General features: G+C 34.6%; 5 protein-coding genes across 6 annotated transcripts; 3 read left to right on the forward strand and 2 right to left on the reverse strand.

Moving 5' to 3' along the window:
* The first annotated feature begins 7 nt into the window (after positions 1-7).
* On the forward strand, positions 8-1983 carry LOC144850052 (NADH dehydrogenase [ubiquinone] 1 beta subcomplex subunit 9-like). Its single transcript, XM_078707227.1, has 4 exons — positions 8-134; positions 714-856; positions 1346-1401; positions 1713-1983. The coding sequence occupies exons 1-4, from the start codon at positions 34-36 to the stop codon at positions 1863-1865; spliced, it is 453 nt and encodes a 150-aa protein (XP_078563353.1). The 5' UTR covers positions 8-33; the 3' UTR covers positions 1866-1983.
* Positions 1903-11226, reverse strand: LOC144850044 (vacuolar protein sorting-associated protein 35-like). Of its 2 annotated transcripts, XR_013614040.1 has the most exons (18): positions 11164-11226; positions 10597-10689; positions 10214-10310; positions 9703-9826; positions 9339-9518; positions 8953-9166; positions 8519-8602; positions 8280-8389; positions 7941-8037; positions 7496-7644; positions 6605-6878; positions 6050-6139; positions 5518-5640; positions 4951-5130; positions 4504-4743; positions 3982-4125; positions 3578-3809; positions 1903-3475 (listed from the first exon to the last, which is right to left on the reverse strand). XR_013614040.1 is itself a non-coding variant. In XM_078707218.1 (17 exons), the coding sequence occupies exons 1-17, from the start codon at positions 11164-11166 to the stop codon at positions 3630-3632; spliced, it is 2382 nt and encodes a 793-aa protein (XP_078563344.1). In that variant the 5' UTR covers positions 11167-11226; the 3' UTR covers positions 1903-3629. The 2 variants fall into 2 exon arrangements, 1 of the variants encoding a protein (XP_078563344.1); XM_078707218.1 differs by having other exon boundaries at positions 1903-3809.
* A 61-nt stretch (positions 11227-11287) lies between these two features.
* LOC144850047 (3-dehydrosphinganine reductase-like) lies at positions 11288-16499 on the forward strand. The gene is made up of 10 exons (XM_078707222.1): positions 11288-11415; positions 11750-11839; positions 12099-12158; positions 12386-12451; positions 12799-12894; positions 13042-13233; positions 13468-13548; positions 13804-13887; positions 14192-14293; positions 14666-16499. Exons 1-10 carry the CDS (start codon positions 11305-11307, stop codon positions 14795-14797), a joined length of 1014 nt encoding a protein of 337 aa, XP_078563348.1. The 5' UTR covers positions 11288-11304; the 3' UTR covers positions 14798-16499.
* A 2444-nt stretch (positions 16500-18943) lies between these two features.
* LOC144851002 (inositol monophosphatase 2-like) lies at positions 18944-20437 on the reverse strand. Its single transcript, XM_078708525.1, has 2 exons — positions 20323-20437; positions 18944-19755 (listed from the first exon to the last, which is right to left on the reverse strand). Exons 1-2 carry the CDS (start codon positions 20435-20437, stop codon positions 19649-19651), a joined length of 222 nt encoding a protein of 73 aa, XP_078564651.1. The 3' UTR covers positions 18944-19648.
* Positions 20438-22581: 2144 nt separating this feature from the next.
* Positions 22582-23817, forward strand: LOC144850610 (uncharacterized). The gene is made up of 2 exons (XM_078707935.1): positions 22582-22774; positions 23074-23817. The coding sequence occupies exons 1-2, from the start codon at positions 22634-22636 to the stop codon at positions 23797-23799; spliced, it is 867 nt and encodes a 288-aa protein (XP_078564061.1). The 5' UTR covers positions 22582-22633; the 3' UTR covers positions 23800-23817.
* The last annotated feature ends 515 nt before the right edge of the window (positions 23818-24332 follow it).

Here is a 24332-nt window from a genome sequence, read left to right on the forward strand (position 1 = left end):
CAAAGGTTAATAATTTTTTTTAATGGACGAAAAATGTCGTTCCGATCGGGATTCGAACTTCTAAGTCACTCTCAAAAAGTACTTCGGCTTTACAAAAAGTCTTATAGGCATTTAGAATCATGGATAGGAGACAGGTACTCATCTAATAATTTTTGTTTGGGCGTACTAAAATGACGACATTGTCATTAATCTGAAATTATAAGCTAGGCTTAACCTTTATTTAGATAGGCTAGCTAGTTTAGGCCGCCGGTCGGTGCAGCCCGGTCTAGCTAGCTAGTACTACTAGACTAGGCCTAGGCCCTATAAGTCTTTAGCTAGGCCTACTAAATAGCAGGATACCTAAGCCCTACTTACTAGCTACTAGGCCTAGGCCTATATAATAATAATTAATATATTTTATTCTTGTTATTTAAAAATATTTAATTATTCATTAATTATCCACTTCTGAATCTTAATTTAATCTAATTTAATTATTATTATTTGAATTTAATTGATTTTTTTGTTTTCGCAACATGATCAGTTAAATATAATTTAGGCTAATTTGTCTTTTTAAACTAATAGTAATATAAGCCTAGCTAGTAGGGTAGTAAGTACTAGGCGTACTAGGCCTCTACTAGGTAGGTACTGTAGTAGGTATCCTACTACTATACTGTAGTAGGTGTATTACTAAAAGAGTAACAGCAGCTCATATTTTGTTCGCATTTTGTTTTTAGGTCAACTTTCCGTTATGAAGCAACACTTTTACGTGCAAGATTCGATGAACATAAAGATGAAAAGAATTTACAAAAAGCTCAGACATTATTAAAGGCAGGAGAAGAAGAATTCTGGGAAAAGCAGCATCCACAACCATATATATGTATGGAAAATCATCAAAATGATTTACTAACATCATCAATGTCATATCACATTTTCTAAACTACATCAACAGCACCACTTACCACTCAATTTGAATATTATAGCTTGGATGGGAGACCATCTGGGAATATCGGGTGCTTTATATATAGAGCTGGGGTCCAGTTAGGCATTTGAAATCAGCACCGCTGACTCTTATGCAGCCCTACCTGCCTCAGACCTCCTCTGGTTAAGATGGGCACTGGATGAGATCAATGCTAGGACCAAACAAGGTGCTTTAAGCAGTCCTGGCATAGTTTAAAAAAATTACCAAATACAAAAGAAATTCCGCCTTTACGACACACTACAGCAGCAAAGGGACATTTTTCTGTTATGTGAAACAAATTAGCAGGAATATAGTTTATTGGGTCCAAAAGTGTCAGTATACTAGAGATTCTACTGTAGCACATCTAAAATTTTGTTTTATTTCTATTTTTTATTATTTATATTATAGTCATTGATTCACCTGGTGGTACAAGATATGAGAGGAAAATCCCACCGCCAGATTGGGTAAGACTACCAACAGTACTTTACCAAACAATTTAGATCACTCAATTACATTACTAGGTGGAGAGAGGCGGTGTGGTACATTACTTGTATCAGGTCTTGTGTTGGTAGATTATCTGCAACAAACGTGTCAAACATCAACCATAGATCCAATGCTCATGTGCACTTTAAAGAACCTAATAAATCTTTCGAGACGAGTAGGGGTGTACTAGTTCACTCACAGCCACTGATCATAACTGGGCCCTCTGGAAGACCCAGGGGTCACCCAATATAAATAAATAATAACAAAACTATATATACTTATTATTTTTCAGGCAATGAATTTGTGGCACCCAACGGAAAAGGCTAGGTATCCATCATTCTTTGCCAAACGTAATAAGCGAATAGCAGACGAGCAGGCCAGGTGGAATGAATTAGAAGCCGAAGAGAAAGCCCTACTAGAAGGAAAGGGTGAACGATCATCATAGGATTATTAGAATATGGAATTAAAACATTGTATATATAGCTTGTTTGACTGTGTATGAATACAAGCTACAAAAGGTTTATGTGACCTTTTATAGCTTGAAGACTGGGTAAATAAAACAACGACCATTTAAAAAAACAAAAAACATAGTGGTTCAGGATGAATAAAGAAATAGTTGTTCAGTATGTATGAATAACCAAACTGTATGCGAAAAGGTTTTTATCCATAGTTGTTTCTTAAATGTCAAACATTTACTGTAAAATCTCCAAAAAGAACTAACATGGGCTTAAATTGAAAGAGGTTTATATTACAGTAGGGTTGTAGAGTTTAAAGAGTTAATATTTCCAGTTTAGTAATTAACACTGATTAACTATTGCTGTGCAAACTAGCCTACAAGTAAATGGCAATTAGTTCAATTAAAAGAATGACATGTTTATTTGAATAAATTTTCAAAATCGAAGTATCCATTTGCTTATTCATTTCTGCCCTATTCTTTGCCAATCTTTATTCATTTTAACCAAAGCTATCTATCCTTGTTTTAATTGACTATTCTCATGTCATACTAGTCTCTATAACCACAGATTACATTATTTACATACAAAAATCAAAAACGTCATGTTATTCATATATATAGTTTATATTTGATATGGAATTTCATATTATACAAAATAATAGATGTGCAAAACAATTTATGTGGCAATACTATAGCTCACAAAACAAATTAATTTACCATTTTCACTTTCATCTGCCATAACCTAGGATTGTATTACTCCTCCAAAAAGTGACCATCTCTGTGAATGTGGTCCTTATTTAGAGACAGATCAATTAATTACACAATAATATTAATCATACAGTGATTACACTTTCTGACAGATAAGGAATTATTGTACCATATAGAAATAAGTGGGGTGTACTTTAGGTAGATGTAGCTAAAATGTGTGATAGACGTCATCAATGCTCACAATAGTTACCATAAAGATTGTTTTTATGTACATCACTTTTGTAAATAATAACCTCACTTTGATTTCAATTCTGTCATTCAAAACAATCAATACAGTAAATTGAACTTTGACATATCCTGTACACCCCTAGCCTACACGACTGATACTCATTTTTCTATGATCATACTAAATTTACCTTCTACCAGAGAAGGACTTGATTTAACGACTCTAAAACTATACAATTGTTTCATTGTATGATACCACATGTAAAAATACATCTAATATTGAATACTATACCATCTATACTTCATTTTCTACAACATGGGACACAAAGGAATGATTAACTTCAAAGAGGCATAGAACATCCAATTTACACCAACCAATTAAAAAATATTTTGAATTTGTTTCATTTTATATGCAACTGTATTATATGCAAGAGGTCCAAATATTACTTTTATATATGACAGGCCTAAATGTTGCTCTTCTAAATGAGAGAAACCTGTGTTGTCCTTTTAAATGGTAACAGACTGAGTTGCCCTTTATGAGAGAGGCCTATTGTAAATATAGCCCTTTTGAATAAGAAAAACCTATGTTGCCCTTTTGGATGGTAACAGACTGAGTTGCCCTTATATATAAGAGAGGCAGCCTATTGTAAATGTTGCCCTTTTGAATGAATAATACCTGTGTTGCCTTTTTGAATGAATAAGACCTGTGTTGCCCTTTTGGATGGTAACAGACTGAGTTGCCCTTTTATATATAAGAGAGGCAGCCTATTCAAGAAGACCATGTTGCCCTTTTTCATATATGAGAGAAGACTAAACATTGCTTTAAAGTACAACTCCTTCATACAGAGGCCCATCATCGTTTTGTGTATCTTGTTGTGTTCTAATGTGTTCTAATGTTGTCTGTAGATGTTTGTTAATCTGTTCCGTTTCCTCGTTTTCCTCCAAGTTTGGCAAATCTTCTCTAATCTTCTCAATCAGCTGATTTAAAAGTTGAACATTTATCTAGAAAGAATTGAAAACAAGGTAAAATGAATAAGGTACTTATTTATTTTAGGATAGAATGTGATCAGAAAAGAGCCTATCCATTACCATCAACCGCAAAATATATCTGCTATTTCAGCATGAATTATATAAAATCCTAATGTTTTTATGGAGAGCCAGTCAATATACTAACCTGTTCACAACCTTTTTCATAGAAGTATATATAACGGTTGAGTATCTCAACAAATAACTGTACTTGTACGGTATTATCCATACATTGATTGGCAATACGTAAAGACTTCTTTAGGCATTCTGCAACACGTTTACCATCTTGAAGCTGAAAGAAACGAGTGAGTGGCCAAATGGTTAAGACAGTGGAAACGTAAAACAATGCCATATTAACATCGGCAAGGGTTCGAGCCTTACTCGCTCCATGGTTCTGATGGTACGAGTCTTCTCGGATAAGGACTAGTGTACACATCTGGTACATGTGCACTTTAAAGTACTAGTATAGACACAGCCACTGTCACACACAGACATTTATCATAACTCATCAAGAGGGCCCCTTGACTGTCAGCATACTGTTTAGGATCACCCTCTATAAATAAGGTGAAATAAAAAATACATGTACAATAGTATAGTACAACATTACATGATATTGAAGCTTTCAGAACAATACAAGATCATTCTTTACATATATGGTTTCTGAACTCACCTCAGCACCTTCATTTTCAGTTGTTCTTCCCGACCAGAATAAATGTGAGCATATACCAACTCCACGACACTGATCTGGTTTCTTCAGAAGCTTTGAAGCAGCGAGGGCGCAATTTGTCCGGAGCGGTTCATGGTTCTCTTGTCCGAAACAGCTCATACGCTCAAATGTTGAAATTATAAGAGTAATGGCGGCAAGTTGTGCTTTGGAGTCACTTATTTCGTCTTCATACAGCGAAAATGCCTTTTTATAAAATAATCACAAAAAGTTTTTATTTAATAATAGTAAAATAGAAAGCAATCTGTATGGCATCTGAAATTAACATTTTATTTTTTCTATATTGGGTTTTCTGCCTTAAGATATCCCTCCTTAAATTCCAATTGTCTGACTAAGGTCATGTCCTCTAATGGTCACCCTTTGCTAAAATGCCCCTCTGGTCTAATATATTACCTGCGACATGAATTCATAAGCAACCCCTTCGTGATTTTCAAATCCTATTTCACCAGCTGTGAGGGCGCCCTGCAGGAACAGACGCAGTGGTAGCTCAGCCAGTTCAGCTTTGATTAATGCACTGATTGTTTGATGACAGAACACAAATATCTTCTGACATTTCTTCTCCCATTTGTCATCCTACAAGGAAACAGAATATAAAATAAAATGAAGCCTCCAATATGGCTAGACTTTACCTTACTATGCCAGAGGTCATTGAGAACATTTATGAAAGCATAGCCAAACAAGAGAGGGAGCTATAAAAATGTAAAAAGTACATCAAACTATAGAGGGTGCTTTTAAACAACAATCATATTTCATAAGAGGCAAGACATTAAAGTGAAATATCAGGAGAAATTAGGGAAGCATAACCAAACAAGAGAGGGAGCTATAAACATTTTTTTTAAATATAATTTATTAATAATATTTATCAAACTCTAGAGTGTGCTATTAAACAACACTTTTAGGCAACATTTATAGTAAACAATGAATATGCTATGAAAGAGGAAAAATGTGTTACAGACTTACCTCCTCTGCCATGTCTTTGTAGAGCACTGCTAGCCTGAAACTGGAGAACACAAGGGGTGGCAAAGTGTACTTGATGCGTTGGTTACCTCCACTGCCAAAATGCTTCCGAGCAGCATTCAAAATCTGCAACAAAAGAAAAAACATGAGTACATGCGAAAATCTATCTATGGTTTCATGCAACGTATGTTGAATAGTGGTAACATATGCTCCATAACTCCAAAATGTATTGTAGATGGAGAAGCATTCTATATACTTAAGTTTAGAGTTTACGATTTTTCTTTTTTTGTTTATAAGCTATTAATATGGATGATATTTCCGAAATAAAAAAGAAATTGAATTGAATTACAAATGATTTATGAATTAATTAGTACCACAATATCTGTTACTTTTACACAAATCTAAATATTTATATTTTCCAAGCATTTATTGTTTCTACAAAACAATCCCTCTATTCTGAACACCAGTTCCATTCAACCCCAATCTGAATGGATTACAGAAATTGAATGTAATATCTCTTTTCTCTGTTGCATACCAAGTATTGCTGGTCAGGATTGTCTGCATTTAGTAAATTAATAAACCTTCCCATCATGCCCTGTTCCTCCGCAAAATCTTCTGGATCATCCTAGGAAGACAAGATAATAATGATTAGATAAGTAGTAATATAATTAACTTGTAATAAATATTCACAAATGAAGAGTTGTTGGATAAGGGTCTCATTGTCACTCCATATATGGGATATAAAAAAACCATAATTAGCAGTAACATTTGTAAATCGATAAATGTCAATCAGATAATAATAATAGTTCATTCTTATATAGCACATGAAAGCAAGCTCTAAATGCGCTGCAAATTAAGATGAGAAGAGAGAGATACAGTTGGTATTGAGTGACATAGTCTAGGTTCTATACACCAATTTGATATTCATGAAACAAACATTTTCTGCCATACAACAATGGTGTGTCAAAGCTATACTTTAGCTGTTTTTGAACAAACAAAAAACACACACTATTGACATTATGTAAAAGAAACAATTGGTGCAAATCCCGTCTTTATTTCAACCAAATCTTTTAAAAGAATGATGTTTTACCGGTTCATCTGGTTGATCATCCTGATCTTTCACAAGACTTGACACCAATCCCAGAATACCATCAACCGCTTCTTGGCTCGGCACTAACGTGTTATGATCCAAAGCATTGTTGACGATATAGCTACTGATAGCTTTACGAGGTTCATAGTCGAGGAAATCAAAGAGTCCACCGTATGACTTGAGCTCCAAGACAGTGAGAATATTGTTGTAGGTGTCAATCGGGATCTTCAACATACGAGTGAGCTCCTTACACACTGGCGAGTTCATCTTCAACCTTCAAGTACAAATTAGTTACTTTTACTATCCAAGTACAGTTAATTTTAATATATATATATATACCAAACAGCAAATATGACTCATCAATTATTGGATGGGAAACCCATGCTGTCTAACGGCCAATTTACATAGATGAGCGGTAACGTAAAGAGGAAAACGGAAAAAATTAAATCTATGTTATTTCTTATGACCATCTACACAGTCCAGGCCAGCAACATGCACCTAGCCTTGAGGCCTACAAGCACCTACTTTCCACCACACCGCTCACAAATTCTGTGCGACAAGGGGGACAAGCTACACATTTTTCCGCTTACCATTACCGCTTACCGCTTTTCAAAAATCTTGGAACTGTGGAAGGATTTGAACCAGGGACACTTGGATTGGTAAACAAGCATGTCAACTACTAAGCTACAGTGTCACTAACATGAATAAAAAGGATTATAAAGCTCTGTCTACACTATCAAACTATTTTGACAAAGTGTGATGTGTCTAAATATGATAGTGATATACCCAAATATGGTAGTGATATGACATCATCATGTCTATGTATGGGCACATCAAATTTTGGTGTCACACAAAGTTTGATAGTGTAGACATAGCTTTAAAAATACATACTTTTCAACAGAGAGTTTCTGGAAGATGTCACTTGTGTTCTTGAGTACTTTATCGATGTAGTCAACTCGATCTGGATAGCACTTGAGAGCTAGGTTAATCAAGGACACCTGAAGAGCCACTACATCTTCAACAGCCATATCCTCACGAGCCTATTAACGACAGAAAAAGAAAGGGTGTGATAACATCCAGAGGGGTCCTGAAATTTGTCAAGACACAGAGATATTGAAATGGATAGTTGTGCAGATCTCCATGAGGTAGTTGAAATGGACAGACAAGCAATGTAATAATAATTGGTCATTTTTTCCTTTCAAATTTATCACAAATTAATAATGTGCTATAAGTTTAAATCTTCACAATCAGTTTGACTGTATATATGTCACATTCCATTGTCATGTCATATTCGTTTTGTTTATATTTGTTTATAGTGAGAAATCCATTTGTTTACCTTGACAACAGCTGCTACCTGCTCAGAAAAGATGTCAAATAGCTTGAGGTCTGATGGGATACCTGAACTGTCATCGCGCGAAGCAAACAACGCCAGTCTGTTGTATTAAAATAGAAATTTCATTATAATTTATAATTGAAGATTGGGCACATAAATTTAAAGTAATTTCATTAGAAATGCTACTAAATAAAGCAGAGATTCTGACTGACTAGAGTGATACATCCATTTCTTAATACAATATCAGAAATAACCAGGCTGCAGATTTGTGCCCAAGTAACGAACACAAAATATTTAATATTCCCTTTTTAATGTTGACAAACATAAAAACATAATACTAACCTATCAATAAGAGCTATGATAATGTTCTTGACATTGACATCTGTGTTGAGCTCAGCACACGCCTTCAGAAAACTGTTCAGCGTCTGCAGATGGAATTCATCTGGGAATACCTGTAAAAATTAATTTGCACCACATAAATATTTTGATTAAATGAGCCTGCATCAAATGCTGTAATCAGTTACCAAGTACTAAGCAATTCATTTCTTAATTAATTATTGCAAAATTTATTTATTATTTACCTGTATAATGCATTCCATAAGGTACTCCTGCGCAATGTAGTCTTTGCAACTAACTACCTGTTCTAACACTTCTGGCAAAACTCGCTGGGAAAAAAAAAGTTTTAAGTTAGTTTACCACTGTTAAACATACATTCACTGTTTGAATACGAACAAAACAGTGTCTGAATCTATAGAATTGATCCAAAATGAAAGTAATGCATTTTCATTCTAAATAGCATGTACAAGAAGTAAAAGAAATTGTTGTGTTTGTTAAAGCTCTGTCTACACTATTAAACTTTATGTGACAAAAAATTGTTATGTGCATGGACATGATAATAATTATATAATAATTATCACTACCATATTTGGGCACATCACACCAAATTTGTTAAACTAATTTGATTGTCTACACAGAGCTTTAGGATACAAAAATAAATATATTTCTGAAGACATACCTTTTTGTACTTCTCTACATCAACACATTCAAGTTGACTCAACCGCACTAAGTTGGTACCGACAAGGATACGCAGCTCCATTCGTTCTTTCTCTCGCTTTTCTCGTTCTCTCGTATGTCCTTGGTGCTGCATTCGAACCCACAGCTTGTTCATCTCTGAAAAGTTCAGCAGAATAAAGTCCATGGCGTCGTTGATACTACCAGAGCCTTCCTCTCTGCTCAAAAGAAATTTAAACATTTATTTTGTAAAAAATGGCCTATGAAACAGGCATAACATATGGTACATTATGTGTCACTGTATCACAGAATTTGCCTATCATACTGTAATTTTGATACAGTACCAAGAATCAAGTAGATATGTTACTAAATGTATTACTAGTTTCTTACCCTTCTTCATTACAATCAGGCAATGTGTTTCGAGTTCCTTGGAGAAGGTAGTTGCGGAGAAAGAGGCCGCGCAGTGGATGCTGGACACCACGGCACATCTCTACCAAGTCCTTCAAGATGTCTTTCTTAGATGTGCTACTAGACTTGATATAAACAATACCAACGGTAATTAGAAGGTACCTATGGAGATAAATAAAAACTAATTTAAAAAAACATAATCAGTAGAACAATGAATAGAGTCAGTGGATCCACAATATTGAAATAGCTCTGTCTACAGTATCAAACTTTATGTGACAAAAAAATGTGATGTGCCAATATATGGACATGATGTATTAGTAAAATATTGCTATATAAGAAAACTTACAATCTTGGTACAATGTTACCAGCATACTGAACCAACTCATATAAATCGGTCATTTTATGACCTTTGGTAAATTCATCCAATAGATACTGTTCGAGGTAGCGAAGTTCATCGCACACACTCATATCTGACATTAATCAGTTAAGGACTTTTATTAAGAATAATTTTATATAATTACTTTAGAAATTAATGATCAGAGTGAAGTACAGTACATGAGTATAAATAGTGAGGTTTTTTTTCTCTGTGTTTAAACCAGCATACAGTATTTCTATATCATTTACTACTAGCTAAGCGTGGTTCCCACTAGAACGCAACGGAGCGACGCTAAGTGTTGTATTGCGTAATCACAAGTGAGAACCGAAGAAACATCGCAGGTTTGATTTCACGCAGACACAATTATTGGAAGGGCATTTGCTTACGTTGCTTGATTAAGTTACGTTCCGTCACTAGTGGGAACCAAGCTTTATGCTAATTCAAGACCAGCTACACAAATTTGTGGTGGGTGAAAGGATACAAAGTTCATAGTAACACTTAGGTGAAAGCATAGATGTACGGAGTTCACCAAGCATGTTAGATGCATGCTTCAAACCGTCCATCAGTTTCGCCTTATCCTGTGGAAAAAATAAAACATGGAAATTGTAATAAACAAAAATTACCATTCCTTAAAATTCCATGATTATTGTTCACAACAGGTTAAAATATCACAGAAAAAAATGATTATTTAAAATGGGATGGTGTTTATGTTTCTTTCCATGACCTTTTGGTGAAAGCCAAATTTAACATGGCTTTCCAGGCTTGGAAAATATTTTAGTAAAATCTCATGATGGTTTTCATCAACTTTGTTTGCAATGTTTGTAGTCAAGAATTGGATGTACTTCTTTAGTAGTTTCAACATACCAGGCATCTCTTCATCTGAAAAGATTGCTTTTTCACCTCTTTCATAGCATCATCAAGCAGTTTCTCTTGATCTTCAGGGGGTTGAGTTGGTGCCTAATAATATTAATAAATGATGAATATGAAAATATGAGGAGAAAAATTATTGCATTATTTATTATATTAGTTAGTCTGTAAATTATTAAATTCTAATAAAGAATAGATTTATTTTTAGCCGATGAATCATGCAAATCTGCAAGATTATGAGATCTATTATTGCATTCTGTCAAGCAAACATAACTTAGTTTTCTCTGCTGAACGTTATTGTCCCAATAACCTAGGCCAAAGGTTGAACATTATGAGGTGCGGTACCGCTGGTATCCCCAGCAGCGATTCGTTTTGAGTGCGAGGTAGGGGAGTGAGAAGGTTGCTCACCGCTCACATTTGCCTACACGCAGCCTATTTTAATCAAGTCTCTCGTTGTATTTACAATAAAAATGAACAAAATTGTGTCTGAATATATAAATAAAATATATTGCATTTATTAATAACTTAAAAAGTTTATTGAAAAACATATTTAAATGCGTTTACCATAGCGATTTTTAGCGTAACTCTTTTTCACTAACTAGAAATCTCCCTCTCGTGACCCAGGGCGCCCTCTCTAGGTAAGCTGTAATTGCCAGAGTGTGACAATTTTTATACCCAATCTAATCAAACTCTCAGCAAGCAAGAATGTTGTTGGAAATTGTTGCTGTAAGCGCTGTTTCTCTAGCTGTTTTGGCCTTTTTTATTGCTCCATATGCAACGCCGAACGTATTTGAACTTAAAGGTTCTCATGTTATTGTAAGATAACATTTCATGTCTTTACAAATAGCTATTTTGTTATCTAGGCCTAGGCTCTCCAAACCAAAGTCTCTAGTTTAACTACTCGGGGCAAAGGCGGCGCGCGTGTGATGAGAGGTGGTGATGGTTGTGGTAGGTATTGTAAATTACTCTGACCAAAAAAGCTGCCCTAGATTTGTCCGGAATTGCCAGAAATAATCACTGACATATTTTTTTAAGAGAGTTTTATTAAACATCTCCCTCTCGAATTTAGTTGGTAAAATATAGTTAAATAAGATCCTATAGGCTAGGCTAGTTCTATAAATTAACATTTTTATTATTATTTTTACTACAGATCACTGGTGGCTCAAGTGGTATAGGAATTGCTGTGGCCATTGAAGCGGTGAAAAATGGTGCAAGTGTTACTATTATGGCCAGACGAATGGTATAGTCTTTATTATACTAAAATGCACAGTTTTCAAAACTTTGTGCCACAATGCCTTTCCAAAACTTCATGATGTAAATGACATTTTACACAGGTGGTACTCCTTCACGTACTGCTGCAAATCACACAAATCTGAAAATTGCAATTTTTAACTTTACAATTCTGTTCAGAAATAAGGTTGATATTATTTTACTGATATATAAACTGATAAGAAATTCCTCACAAGAGGAAAAAAATAATTTTTGTTTATGTTTTACAGGCAAAACTTTTAGAAGCAAAACAAGAAATAGAAAAATTTGTAAAAGAAGGTTCAAATCAGGTATTCTGTTTATATTCAAAACAAGATACATGTCAAGTTTGATCAGTTGTCTTGGTGTTGGCTTCAGATTTCCTCCTTCCTTTCCCAAACCACTTTCCTCCCCAAACCAAAACAATTCCAGCCTAAATTGAGATTCAATGTATAAATCAATCCTTCAACCATCCTGTAATGCATGATTGGATGGAAGAGGGTGCATTGAAAGTTCTAACATTATATTTTCATTACAGAAAATAAATGCAATTCAATTAGACGTAGCAGAACCATATTCAAAGGTACAAGAGGCTTTTAAACAGGTAGGACCAAAAGAAGTAAATCTTTATCTACACTATCTGAGTATCATATTAAACAAAAAAAAATGTGGATGCCCAAATATGGTAGTGATATGCAAATTGGTATTACTGTATCTTGGTATTAATGTATCTTGGTATTACTGTACCTTGGTATTACTGTACCTTGGTATTACTGTACCTTGGTATTACTGTATCTTGGTATTACTGTACCTTGGTATTACTGTATCTTGGTATTACTGTATCTTGGTATTACTGTACCTTGGTATTACTGTACCTTGGTATTACTGTATCTTGGTGAAGAAGTGAATCTAAGATTTGTTAACAATGTGATCTTTTTGTATTTTTTCCAGGCTGAGGCTGAATTAGGTCCTTGTGACATGCTAGTGAACTCTGCTGGCTTATCGTGCAGTAAAGCATTTGTAGATACTGATATTGAGGAATTTAAGGTATGATATTTAACATGAAGGGCCTAGACTTTCATTAGTTAAAACAAATCATGTAAATGTACAATAACTACCTGAAAAAATAGCTTATTATTTCAAAGTTCAGACACTTGTTTACTTTGAGTCTTACTGTAATTTCCACCTTCCTAGAATGTGATGAATGTAAATTTTACGGGGACAATGCAAGCAACGAGGGCGGTATTAGACACGATGATGTCTCGTCGCCGTGGTAGAATTGTCTTGATATCATCACAGGCAGGCCAGGTGGGCCTTTACGGTTACTCAGCCTATTCTGCTTCTAAGTTTGCTCTACGAGGCTTCGCAGAATGCCTACAAATGGAGGTAAAATAAAATATTTGATAATTTATCTCTATTTTTGTTGTACAATAGTAGAATAGATAAAGAATCACATTTTAAACTGCGATGACATTGCAGTTTGCTATCTAGCCTTCGGCTATATAAAATCATTGGTTTTAACACTACAGATAGCCTCTATTCCTGAGATACCCAGTTAGGGGACACTTTTGGGTTCCAATATGAGTTCTAATGTATTTGATTGGATATTCTTGTTTTCAGGTGAAACCTTATGATATTTATGTTACCTTGAACTGTCCTCCAGATACTGACACACCAATGCTGTATTCAGATACAGAAAAGGTAAATACATTAATTATACAAAAGATAAATCTATAACACAAATTTCTCATAAGTCCCTAAAACTATATTCGTACAGTAGAGGAATATTATTAATATTAAAGTAATTTGAATTTAAAGTATATTATTTCAAATAAAAAGAAATCACAGAAATACTCAGAAATAAAAATAAAAAATATCAATATCTTTTAATATAAAAATGTTCATTCTATCTATTCAAGAAAGCATTTAAATTCTTGTAATTTATTGTTTTTACAGCCAAAAGAAACGTATTTGATTTCTGAAACTGCTGGAATATTTCAACCAGACTACGTCGCCAAAGTTATTCTTAAAGATTCTCAGGTTTGTGGAATTGTCGATGAGGTTTTGCATTTCACTTTTAAGCTCTGCCTACACTATCAAACTAGTTTGACAAAAAAGTGTGATGTGCCCATGGTAGTGATATGCCCAAATGTGGGTACATCACATAAAGTTTGATAGTGTAGACAGAGCTTAAGTGTGTCTCAAACAGAGCATGATACATGCCTTGGTTGTCAGACGCTTCACCCTCTAGTCAAAAGGTTGCAATTTTTATCCAAGTATGTCTTTTTAAGAGAACCTTTTGATATTCTATTAAATTTATTCTACACCTTTTCTACTTGTACAGTGTGGTGTTTTCTTAAGCTATGTTGGTATGGATGGGTTTCTTTTAAAGCAGATGTCTTGTGGCATGTCCACTGTTGTGTCAATATTTGAAGCTTTTCAGCAGGTTGGAATAATATTTTTATTGTTAAGCTCTGTCTACATTGTCAAACTTTATGTGAAAAAAAGATGTGATGTGCCCATATATATACAGGATGACTTTTTTGTCAAACTAGTTTGATAGTTTTTGATAGTGTAAACAACTTTAAGCTATTAAACTAGTTTGACAAAATATGTGCCCAAATATGGTGTAGTGATACTTAAATATAGTAATGATATGACATCATCATGTCCATATATGGGCACATCACATTTTTTTTGTCACATCAAATTTGATAGTGTAGACAAAGCTTTATCCTAATAAAGTGTAGTTTAAAACATTCCCAGATACAATTGCATACATATACTAAATCATGTTGTTTTTTCTGTAATTGCACAGATATTTTTAATTGGAATATGCAGAACTATTGGTTTATTTTACCTATCAAGTTTTGATAAGATTGTTCACAATTGCAAGAAAGAACGTGATGCGTCCAAGAATTCTACCAACAACAAAAATAAAAGTGAATGAACCAAAGTAATATACAAACAATGGTCTAAATTAATTTAAGGTGGTATGTTGAGCCGGGAAATATGCATAAAGGCACATTTGTGCAAACAACTACATTTGTGCAAACATGTCACTCTCAAATGTGCAGACAACCACATTTGTGCAAACATGGCACTCTCAAATGTGCAAATCTGTAGAAATTCATAATCACTATTAATGTGCACTAAATGTAAAAATGATCTGTTTTCACCACAAATGTGCAAAAGAAATTCTACAAAATATGAAAATCATTTTCACATTTCACGGCTCAACATGTTACCTTGAAGTACTACTAGATAGAGGAAGTGTGTAGTGGAACAAATGTCCCTATACTGTTTGTTTTAGAAGCAATCCTACAACCAGGGAAAGATAATTACCTGGTACAACCGAGACTATGATATGGAATTATTCCATCTATTAAAGTGAGAATGAATGCTAAATATGACCAAATAAACACTACTGTGAATTAGCACTTTGCTGGGGCAGAAAGCTGGTATTGTGTTGGAATTGCCTAGGCCCTCAATCGCACCTGAGTATGGTATAATTAAAAAGTAAGTGCCACGATCAAGTAAGGGTAACACTGACACTTTAATTAATCTATTATGCAGTTACTATCATATTAGGCCTAGAAGGTTTAGGGGGTGGGGGTGTATGTAGCTTATATTTATTTATTTTCCTTATTGTAGTTATTTTCATATTGATTTAGGGGAATTAATGACTAATGTAATATACTTTTCTGTTAGGTAGGGCTAATTCCAAATGTCATGTGATGCGTAATTAACCAATCAAATTGCAAGAATTGTATTTTCATATTATTGATTATGGGGAATTCATGATGGGGTTACTTGTGATGTAATATCCGTTTCCGTTAGGTAGGGGTAATTCCAAAATGTCACATGATGCATAATTAACCAATCAAATTGCAAGAATACGATCAGGTGTGTTATAATAGTTCATTTTTTTTTTCAATCTTCCAAAAAAACTTAAGCTCTGTCTACACCATGTAATGTGCCCATATATAGACATGATGATGTCATATTACTACCATATTTGGGCACATCACACTTTTTTTTCAAACCAGTTTGATAGTGTAGAGCTTTACAATTATTGTACACTTCTACATGTACATATAATATGAACAAAGAGAATGGAGCACAACTATACAACAATGCACAAGGCCTTGGCATAATAATTATGAGTATATTATGTTACTAGTAGAAATTGGAATCTAATTTAATTATAATTTAAATAATTACGACTGTAAATGGAGAGGCCCTACAGTACAGTAAACATGTGTTAAATTAAATACAACCAATAATGGCCGGATTAATTTTATTACTTTTGTATAAAAGAGAGTTTTTACATATTATGGATATTCGTTGTTTCTAATGAAAATGTATATAAATTGAAGAGAAATTTACTGAAAGATTTTCTAAATTAATGTAAAAGCATTAAAGTTGTTGCTAATTAATTCTGATACTCGGATGAAATGATGGCCAGTATTATACTAAGATGTACCCCTGTTCTTTCATAACCAAAGAGTAATAAATAGGCACAAAAAACAAAACAAAGATACACAGCATAATGAGGTTGTATAGTTATCGACACTATGACGTAATATAATTAATATGACTTTATGGTAATTTACACTTTTATATTGGTACAATAAACTATCTTAAATTTATTCTTTTGTAATTTGTTAAACTGTTATAGTGTGCACATTTTGTGTATAGGCCCACTCCTACAATAAAAATAGAATATTCCCAAGCGTTATCGACACTATGACGTAATATAATTAATATGACTTTATGGAAATTTACACTTTGGTACAATAAACTATCTTAATTTATTTTATTCTTTTGTAATTTTTTAAACTGTAGTATGCACATTTTGTGAGTAGGCCCACCCCTACAATAAAAATAGAATATTCCCAAGCGCAGTTTGTGTGTGGCCGGCATAGATTGGTGGTAGTGGCAGCAGAGCCGTTAATTAATGACTCTGTTTGGGTGGTGGTGTGATACACAGCGCCCAATGCCGGGTTGCGTGGTATGACGCGCGAGACGTCACCCAGAAAACATACGCTGATATTTATAGCGCATGCGCGTAGCTATGTAACATTTTTGCATTCCAAAGGTTCCCTAGCAACACAAACACGGCACAGTTATTGTACTATTGTTCAGAAACGTTTATTTCTAATACAGTGCATAATTACTAGCTATAATACCTAAACTTGAAAAAATGGAGAACGAATCAGAGGGTGATTTGAAGCAGCAAGAAAAAAAGTCACGCAAAAAATCGTTTAAAAGATTTTTTACGCGTAAGAAAAACAGAGAATTATCAAGAATAACACGAATGGAAAACGGGGCAATTATATTGGATGTAAGTACAGTATGAGGAGTCACTCCACTGATTCTGATTTTTGCTCAATAGTAACCGACACCCTGTTTCTGTTTATCTCGTGTTGACTTAACATAGACCTCATGTTTTGTGGGTTCTCTTCTTGTTTTGTAAATTGTTTATCTTTTATATTGTTATACATTTTTATATATTTGTAAAACGAGCAATGAATTTCCGAAAGGATTAATAAAAGAGAATTTGAATTTGACCTAGGTCTCTAGTTAGGTATGTGTTGCTTCAAAGGATTGACTTTGAAATATTGAATACCTTTGCTCACACAGGTGAAAGACGTACCAATGTATTTGGAATTGAAGAGACGAGCACAAAAACCTGCTAAACATGATGTTGGGGTAAACACCGAAGACGTTGAAGAACCAGTACTCACCAGAGATCGTAGCACGACAATGAGTCTGCTGTCCACACCAGACGAAGATGAGATTCCTCCTTCACTTCCCGCCGCCGACGCCGCCGACGCCCCCGCCGATAGAATAGATTGTTATACACAATGTTCTATATTACGACCGGAAGAAGACATTGACGAACAGTCAAACATAGAAGACAACTTTGGATGGACATTGTTTGCAGGGATCGCGTCAACATTTGTGTTTCTGTTATACAACATGCTGTTACAACCTTCTGTTGGTCATACCTTGCTTGTGTTATCATTAATTGCACACGCGTTTTTCTGTGGCTCACTTTGGGTTATAAACGTCAGGACGATGATGGCTATCAATAGGCAGCAGCAGAGAGGAGAACCTGATTTAGAAGACGCCGACCAAAAAACCATTGAACTAGATTTGGACTCTTTTGAGAAACTTATTGAAGAGACCAAGCGGAAGACAGTTCGAAATGTTTTCGATATCTTGGAAAGAAAAGGTCTTATCAAAAGGTCAGAGATAGATCTGACATCTAATGAATCCGGTGGTTTTAGTCCAGAAGTTACAAATTCGTTACAATGCTGCTCGATGTGCCCTGCTGCAAGACAAGACGAAAGCCGCACCACGTTGTGACGTGTTCTTGTTACGTAATAATTAATGAATCAATTAACACTATACAATTTTGTGATAATAAAACATATTTATTTTAACAATTTGGTTTTCTTTTTTTTTTTTGATAATGGTGAAGGGGCTTAAGTGAGGGTTAATAATAATGCAATTTCTGTAACGGTTAGAAAACATGATTGCTTCACCAGAAATAATGGATGGTTCATTAAGTTACAGTTTCGATCGATATAGCGGTGACGTACGTGCTGGTAAACTTTCAAAACGATACAGTACCCACTTCTTGTAAGGATATAGTTTCTATCCATTCTTACAGCAGTTACTTACTACATTTTCTTAGTCAGTCGCCATTGTGTCAATGAATAATCATTTATTATGCGACAACACAAATTAGGCTTCTTTATAAAAACCTAAACATTCACCAAACAGTTCCGAATACAGTAAATTGAAATAGTACCGTATTATGTCTGTCATATCCACTACTTGGTCACTTTAACCATTATTAACATAATTTTTAAGGGTCCGGTGCCGTCAATGGTTCGTTTTCACACGCGCCACGCGGTCATGACGCGCCAATATCGACATGCGCGTAGCCGTGTGAAAACGAAACATTGACGTTCTATATTTTGATTTGCCGGCGCCGGAACCGTGTCGGAACAGGTGTGAAAGACCCTTTACTAAATCGACTGATTTTTTCAATACCCATACATTTGAACCAACTTACAAGGATTTTAAATCATTTATTTTCGAATGAATGAATACATCTTACATCCACTTCTAAACCCTATAGTATACATATACAATTAACCTTTAAAATTATTAAAACTTTTCATCAAGTACAAAAAGTGTAAAACATTCTACCAAAATATATTGCCCCGCATTTTTGTGATAAAGGTACTGTAGCATTCAATGAACTGATTTTCTGTAATAAAGGCGGCCCTTGATGTTTGTCCGTAACAATCTGAAGTATACGTATGACACGCCATGTGTGCAAAAATTATTATTTTTAAACAATGTTAAGCCGAATCGCCGTCTAGAACATAGACTACACTTAAAATGAGATTTAATTTTAGGTACATACGATGCCACGTTGTAAACGTGGTACAGGGAATCTTTTAATAATCTTTAACAATCTCTACAAAAGTAGTACACCATCCCTCCAGCTAAAAATACAACAATGTATTATGGTATTAATATAAAATATAAACTGTTCATAGTTACATATTATTATCACTTAGAAATAACTGATATTTCAAATTGTTTTTCATTATAGAACACAATTTGTTTTCTGTGTGAATACTGCCTCCTAAATCTCAGTAATAATAGATTATCACGAAAGATACAAGTTTTTTTTTTACTCACAAAGTAAAATTGTTTTGAACCCACATATAAAATAATGTAATCATCACATAGTGATTAATTAAAGTAAAATAATCTAATCTCTTTCATATTCAATAGGTGTTATCAACTTGCTGATGTCTTCCACTATCTTGACACTGCTTCCACCTATCACACGACGCGCCATCAAATCAACTTCACCACCTAAAACAAGGATATTCAAATGCAATTCAATTCTTTTTATTTTAGGTAAATTGCCAAGCGAATTCATTCACTATCCTTCTTAAAGGTAGCAATCCTGTTCACAAGACAAACATAAACAAAGTGGAGTTATACAATGTCATTAGACAAAATCCTGACACTGACAGGACTTGAACCCAGGACCCTTGGATTTGTAGCCAAGCATCATAATCACCAAGCTAAAACACCACTCCAATTATTGTTTATTACAAAAAAAAACCCCACCCACAATAGAGCCACATACCAACTCCGGTTTCAATCTGACCACTTTCTGACAAGACACCTTTTCGCAATCAGGGGTCACTTGTTTCCATCTCGAACGTGCAATAGATAGAAGATTCAACATTTCATTTGTACAATTTTTAGGCTTGCTCTAATTATTATTCCTATCCTACATTTGCCACAGGGATATGGCCCTTCACACTGGCTTGATTCTGCCAAACCTCACGTTCTAAATTCACACATCAATAGGACCTAGCAACCCAGACATAGTTTGAACCCTACAGACAGAGGAAAGAAGCTAAAACTTACCGCCAGGATCTCGTACACAGCCGCCGGCTTCCTGAACGATTATTGTAGCCGCACAATAATCCCAACAATGTAGGCCATATTCAAAGTACGCTTCAGCAGCTCCACGTGCAAACATGACACTCTCAAATGTGCAAACAACCACATTTGTGCAAACATGGCACTCTCAAATGTGCAAATCTGTAGAAATTCGTAATCACTAATGTGCAAACATCATCCATCAAATGTAAAAATGATCAGTTTTCACCTTAAATTTAATGTGCAAAAGAAATTCTACAAATATGAAAATCATTTTCACATTTCACAGCTCAACATGTTACCTTGAAGTACTACTAGATAGAGGAAGTGTGTAGTGGAACAAATGTCCCTATACTGTTTGTTTTAGAAGCAATCCTACAACCAGGGAAAGATAATTACCTGGTACAACCGAGACTATGATATGGAATTATTCCATCTATTAGAGTGAGAATGAATGCTAAATATGACCAAATAAACACTACTGTGAATTAGCACTTTGCTGGGGCAGAAAGCTGGTATTGTGTTGGAATTGCCTTGTGTTGGAATCGCTCCTGAGTATGGTATAATTAAAAAGTAAGTGCCACGATCAAGTAAGGGTAACACTGACACTTAATTAATCTATGATGCAGTTACTATCATATTAGGCCTAGAAGGTTTAGTGGGTGGGGGTGTATGTAGCTTATATTTATTTATTTTCCTTATTGTAGTTATTTTCATATTGATTTAGGGGAATTAATGACTAATGTAATATACTTTTCTGTTAGGTAGGGCTAATTCCAAATGTCATGTGATGCGTAATTAACCAATCAAATTGCAAGAATTGTATTTTCATATTATTGATTTAGGGGAATTCATGATGGGGTTACTTGTGATGTAATATCCGTTTCCGTTAGGTAGGGGTAATTCCAAAATGTCACGTGATGCATAATTAACCAATCAAATTGCAAGAATACGACCAGGTGTGTTATAATAGTTCATATTCATAGGCACTGTATTGTCAATTTTGTACTGATTTTATACACATTTCTTTTTCCAATCTTCCAAAACAACTTAAGCTCTGTCTACACCATGTAATGTGCCCATATATAGACATGATGATGTCATATTACTACCATATTTGGGCACATCACACTTTTTTTTCAAACCAGTTTGATAGTGTAGAGCTTTACAATTATTGTATACTTCTACATGTACATAATGATATGAACAAAGATAATGGAGCACAACTATACAACAATGCACAAGACCTTGGCATAATTTAATTATAATTTAAATAATTACGACTTTAAATGGAGAGGCCCTACAGTACAGTAAACATGTGTTGTCTAAATTAAATACAACCAATAATGGCCGGATTAATTTTATTACTTATTTACTTACTATTTACTTTTTACATAACAACAACAGAGTTTTTACATATTATGGATATTCATTGTTTCTAATGAAAATGTATATAAATTGAAGAGAAATTTACTGAAAGATTTTCTAAATTAATGTAAAAGCATTGAAGTTGTTGCTAAAATTCTGATACTCAGATGAAATGATGGCCAGTAATATCAGTACTAAGATGTACCCCTGTTCTTTAATAATCAAAGAGTAATAAATGGGCACAAAAAAAAAAAAGATACACAGCATAATGAGGTTGTATAGTTATCGAAACTATGACGTAATATAATTAATATGACTTTATGGTAATTTACACTTTTATATTGGTACAATAAACTATCTTAAATGTATTCTTTTGTAATTTGTTAAACTGTAGTGTGCACATTTTGTGTATAGGCCCACCCCTACAATAAAAATAGAATATTCCCAAGCGTTATCGACACTATGACGTAATATAATTAATATGACTTTATGGAAATTTACACTTTGGTACAATAAACTATCTTAATTTATTTTATTCTTTTGTAATTGTTTAAACTGTAGTATGCACATTTTGTGAGTTGGCCCACCCCTACAATAAAAATAGAATATTCCCAAGCGCAGTTTGTGTGTGGCCGGCATAGATTGGTCATTGGTGGTAGTAGTGGCAGCAGAGCCGTTAATTAATGACTCTGTTGGGTGGTGGTGTGATACACAGCGCCCAATGCCTGGCTGCGTGATATGCCGCGCGAGACGTCACCCAGAAAACATACGCTGATATTGATAGCGCATGCGCGTAGCTATGTAACATTTTTGCATTCCAAAGGTTCCCTAGCAACACAAACACGGCACAGTTATTGTACTATTGTTCAGAAACGTTGATTTCTAATACAGTGCATAATTACTAGCTATAATACCTAAACTTGAAAAAATGGAGAACGAATCAGAGGGTGATTTGAAGCAGCAAGAAAAAAAGTCACGCAAAAAATCGTTTAAAAGATTGTTTACGCGTAAGAAAAACAGAGAATTATCAAGAATAACACGAATGGAAAACGGTGCAATTATATTGGATGTAAGTACAGTATGAGGAGTCACTCCACTGATTCTGATTTTTGCTCAATAGTAACCGACACCCTGTTTCTGTTTATCTCGTGTTGACTTAACATAGACCTCATGTTTTGTGGGATCTCTTCTTGTTTTGTAAATTATTTATCTTTTATATTGTTATACATTTTTATATATTTGTAAAACGAGCAATGAATTTCCGAAAGGATTAATAAAAGAGAATTTGAATTTGACCTAGGTCTCTAGTTAGGTATGTGTTGCTTCAAAGGATTGACTTTGAAATATTGAATACCTTTGCTCACACAGGTGAAAGACGTACCAATGTATTTGGAATTGAAGAGACGAGCACAAAAACCTGCTAAACATGATGTTGGTGTAAACACCGAAGACGTTGAAGAACCAGTACTCACCAGAGATCGTAGCACGACAATGAGTCTGCTGTCCACACCAGACGAAGATGAGATTCCTCCTTCACTTCCCGCCGCCGACGCCGCCGACGCCCCCGCCGATAGAATAGATTGTTATACACAATGTTCTATATTACGACCAGAAGAAGACATTGACGAACAGTCAAACATAGAAGACAACTTTGGATGGACATTGTTTGCAGGGATCGCGTCAACATTTGTGTTTCTGTTATACAACATGCTGTTACAACCTTCTGTTGGTCATACCTTGCTTGTGTTATCATTAATTGCACACGCGTTTTTCTGTAGCTCACTTTGGGTTATAAACGTCAGGACGATGATGGCTATCAATAGGCAGCAGAGAGGAGAACCTGATTTAGAAGACGCCGACCAAAAAACCATTGAACTAGATTTGGACTCTTTTGAGAAACTTATTGAAGAGACCAAGCGGAAGACAGTTCGAAATGTTTTCGATATCTTGGAAAGAAAAGGTCTTATCAAAAGGTCAGAGATAGATCTGACATCTAATGAATCCGGTGGTTTTAGTCCAGAAGTTACAAATTCGTTACAATGCTGCTCGATGTGCCCTGCTGCAAGACAAGACGAAAGCCGCACCACGTTGTGACGTGTTCTTGTTACGTAATAATTAATGAATCAATTAACACTATACAATTTTGTGATAATAAAACATATTTTTTTTAACAATTTGGTTTTCTTTTTTTTTTTGATAATGGTGAAGGGGCTTAAGTGAGGGTTAATAATAATGCAATTTCTGTAACAGTTAGAAAACATGATTGCTTCACCAGAAATAATGGATGGTTCATTAAGTTACAGTTTCGATCGATATAGCGGTGACGTACGTGCTGGTAAACTTTCAAAACGATACAGTACCCACTTCTTGTAAGGATATAGTTTCTATCCATTCTTACAGCAGTTACTTACTACATTTTCTTAGTCAGTCGCCATTGTGTCAATGAATAATCATTTATTATGCGACAACACAAATTAGGCTTCTTTATAAAAACCTAAACATTCACCAAACAGTTCCGAATACAGTAAATTGAAATAGTACCGTATTATGTCTGTCATATCCACTACTTGGTCACTTTAACCATTATTAACATAATTTTTAAGGGTCCGGTGCCGTCAATGGTTCGT

Source organism: Antedon bifida, chromosome 8 (genome assembly GCF_963402885.1).
Source record: "Antedon bifida chromosome 8, ecAntBifi1.1, whole genome shotgun sequence".
Classification (NCBI taxonomy): domain Eukaryota; kingdom Metazoa; phylum Echinodermata; class Crinoidea; order Comatulida; family Antedonidae; genus Antedon; species Antedon bifida.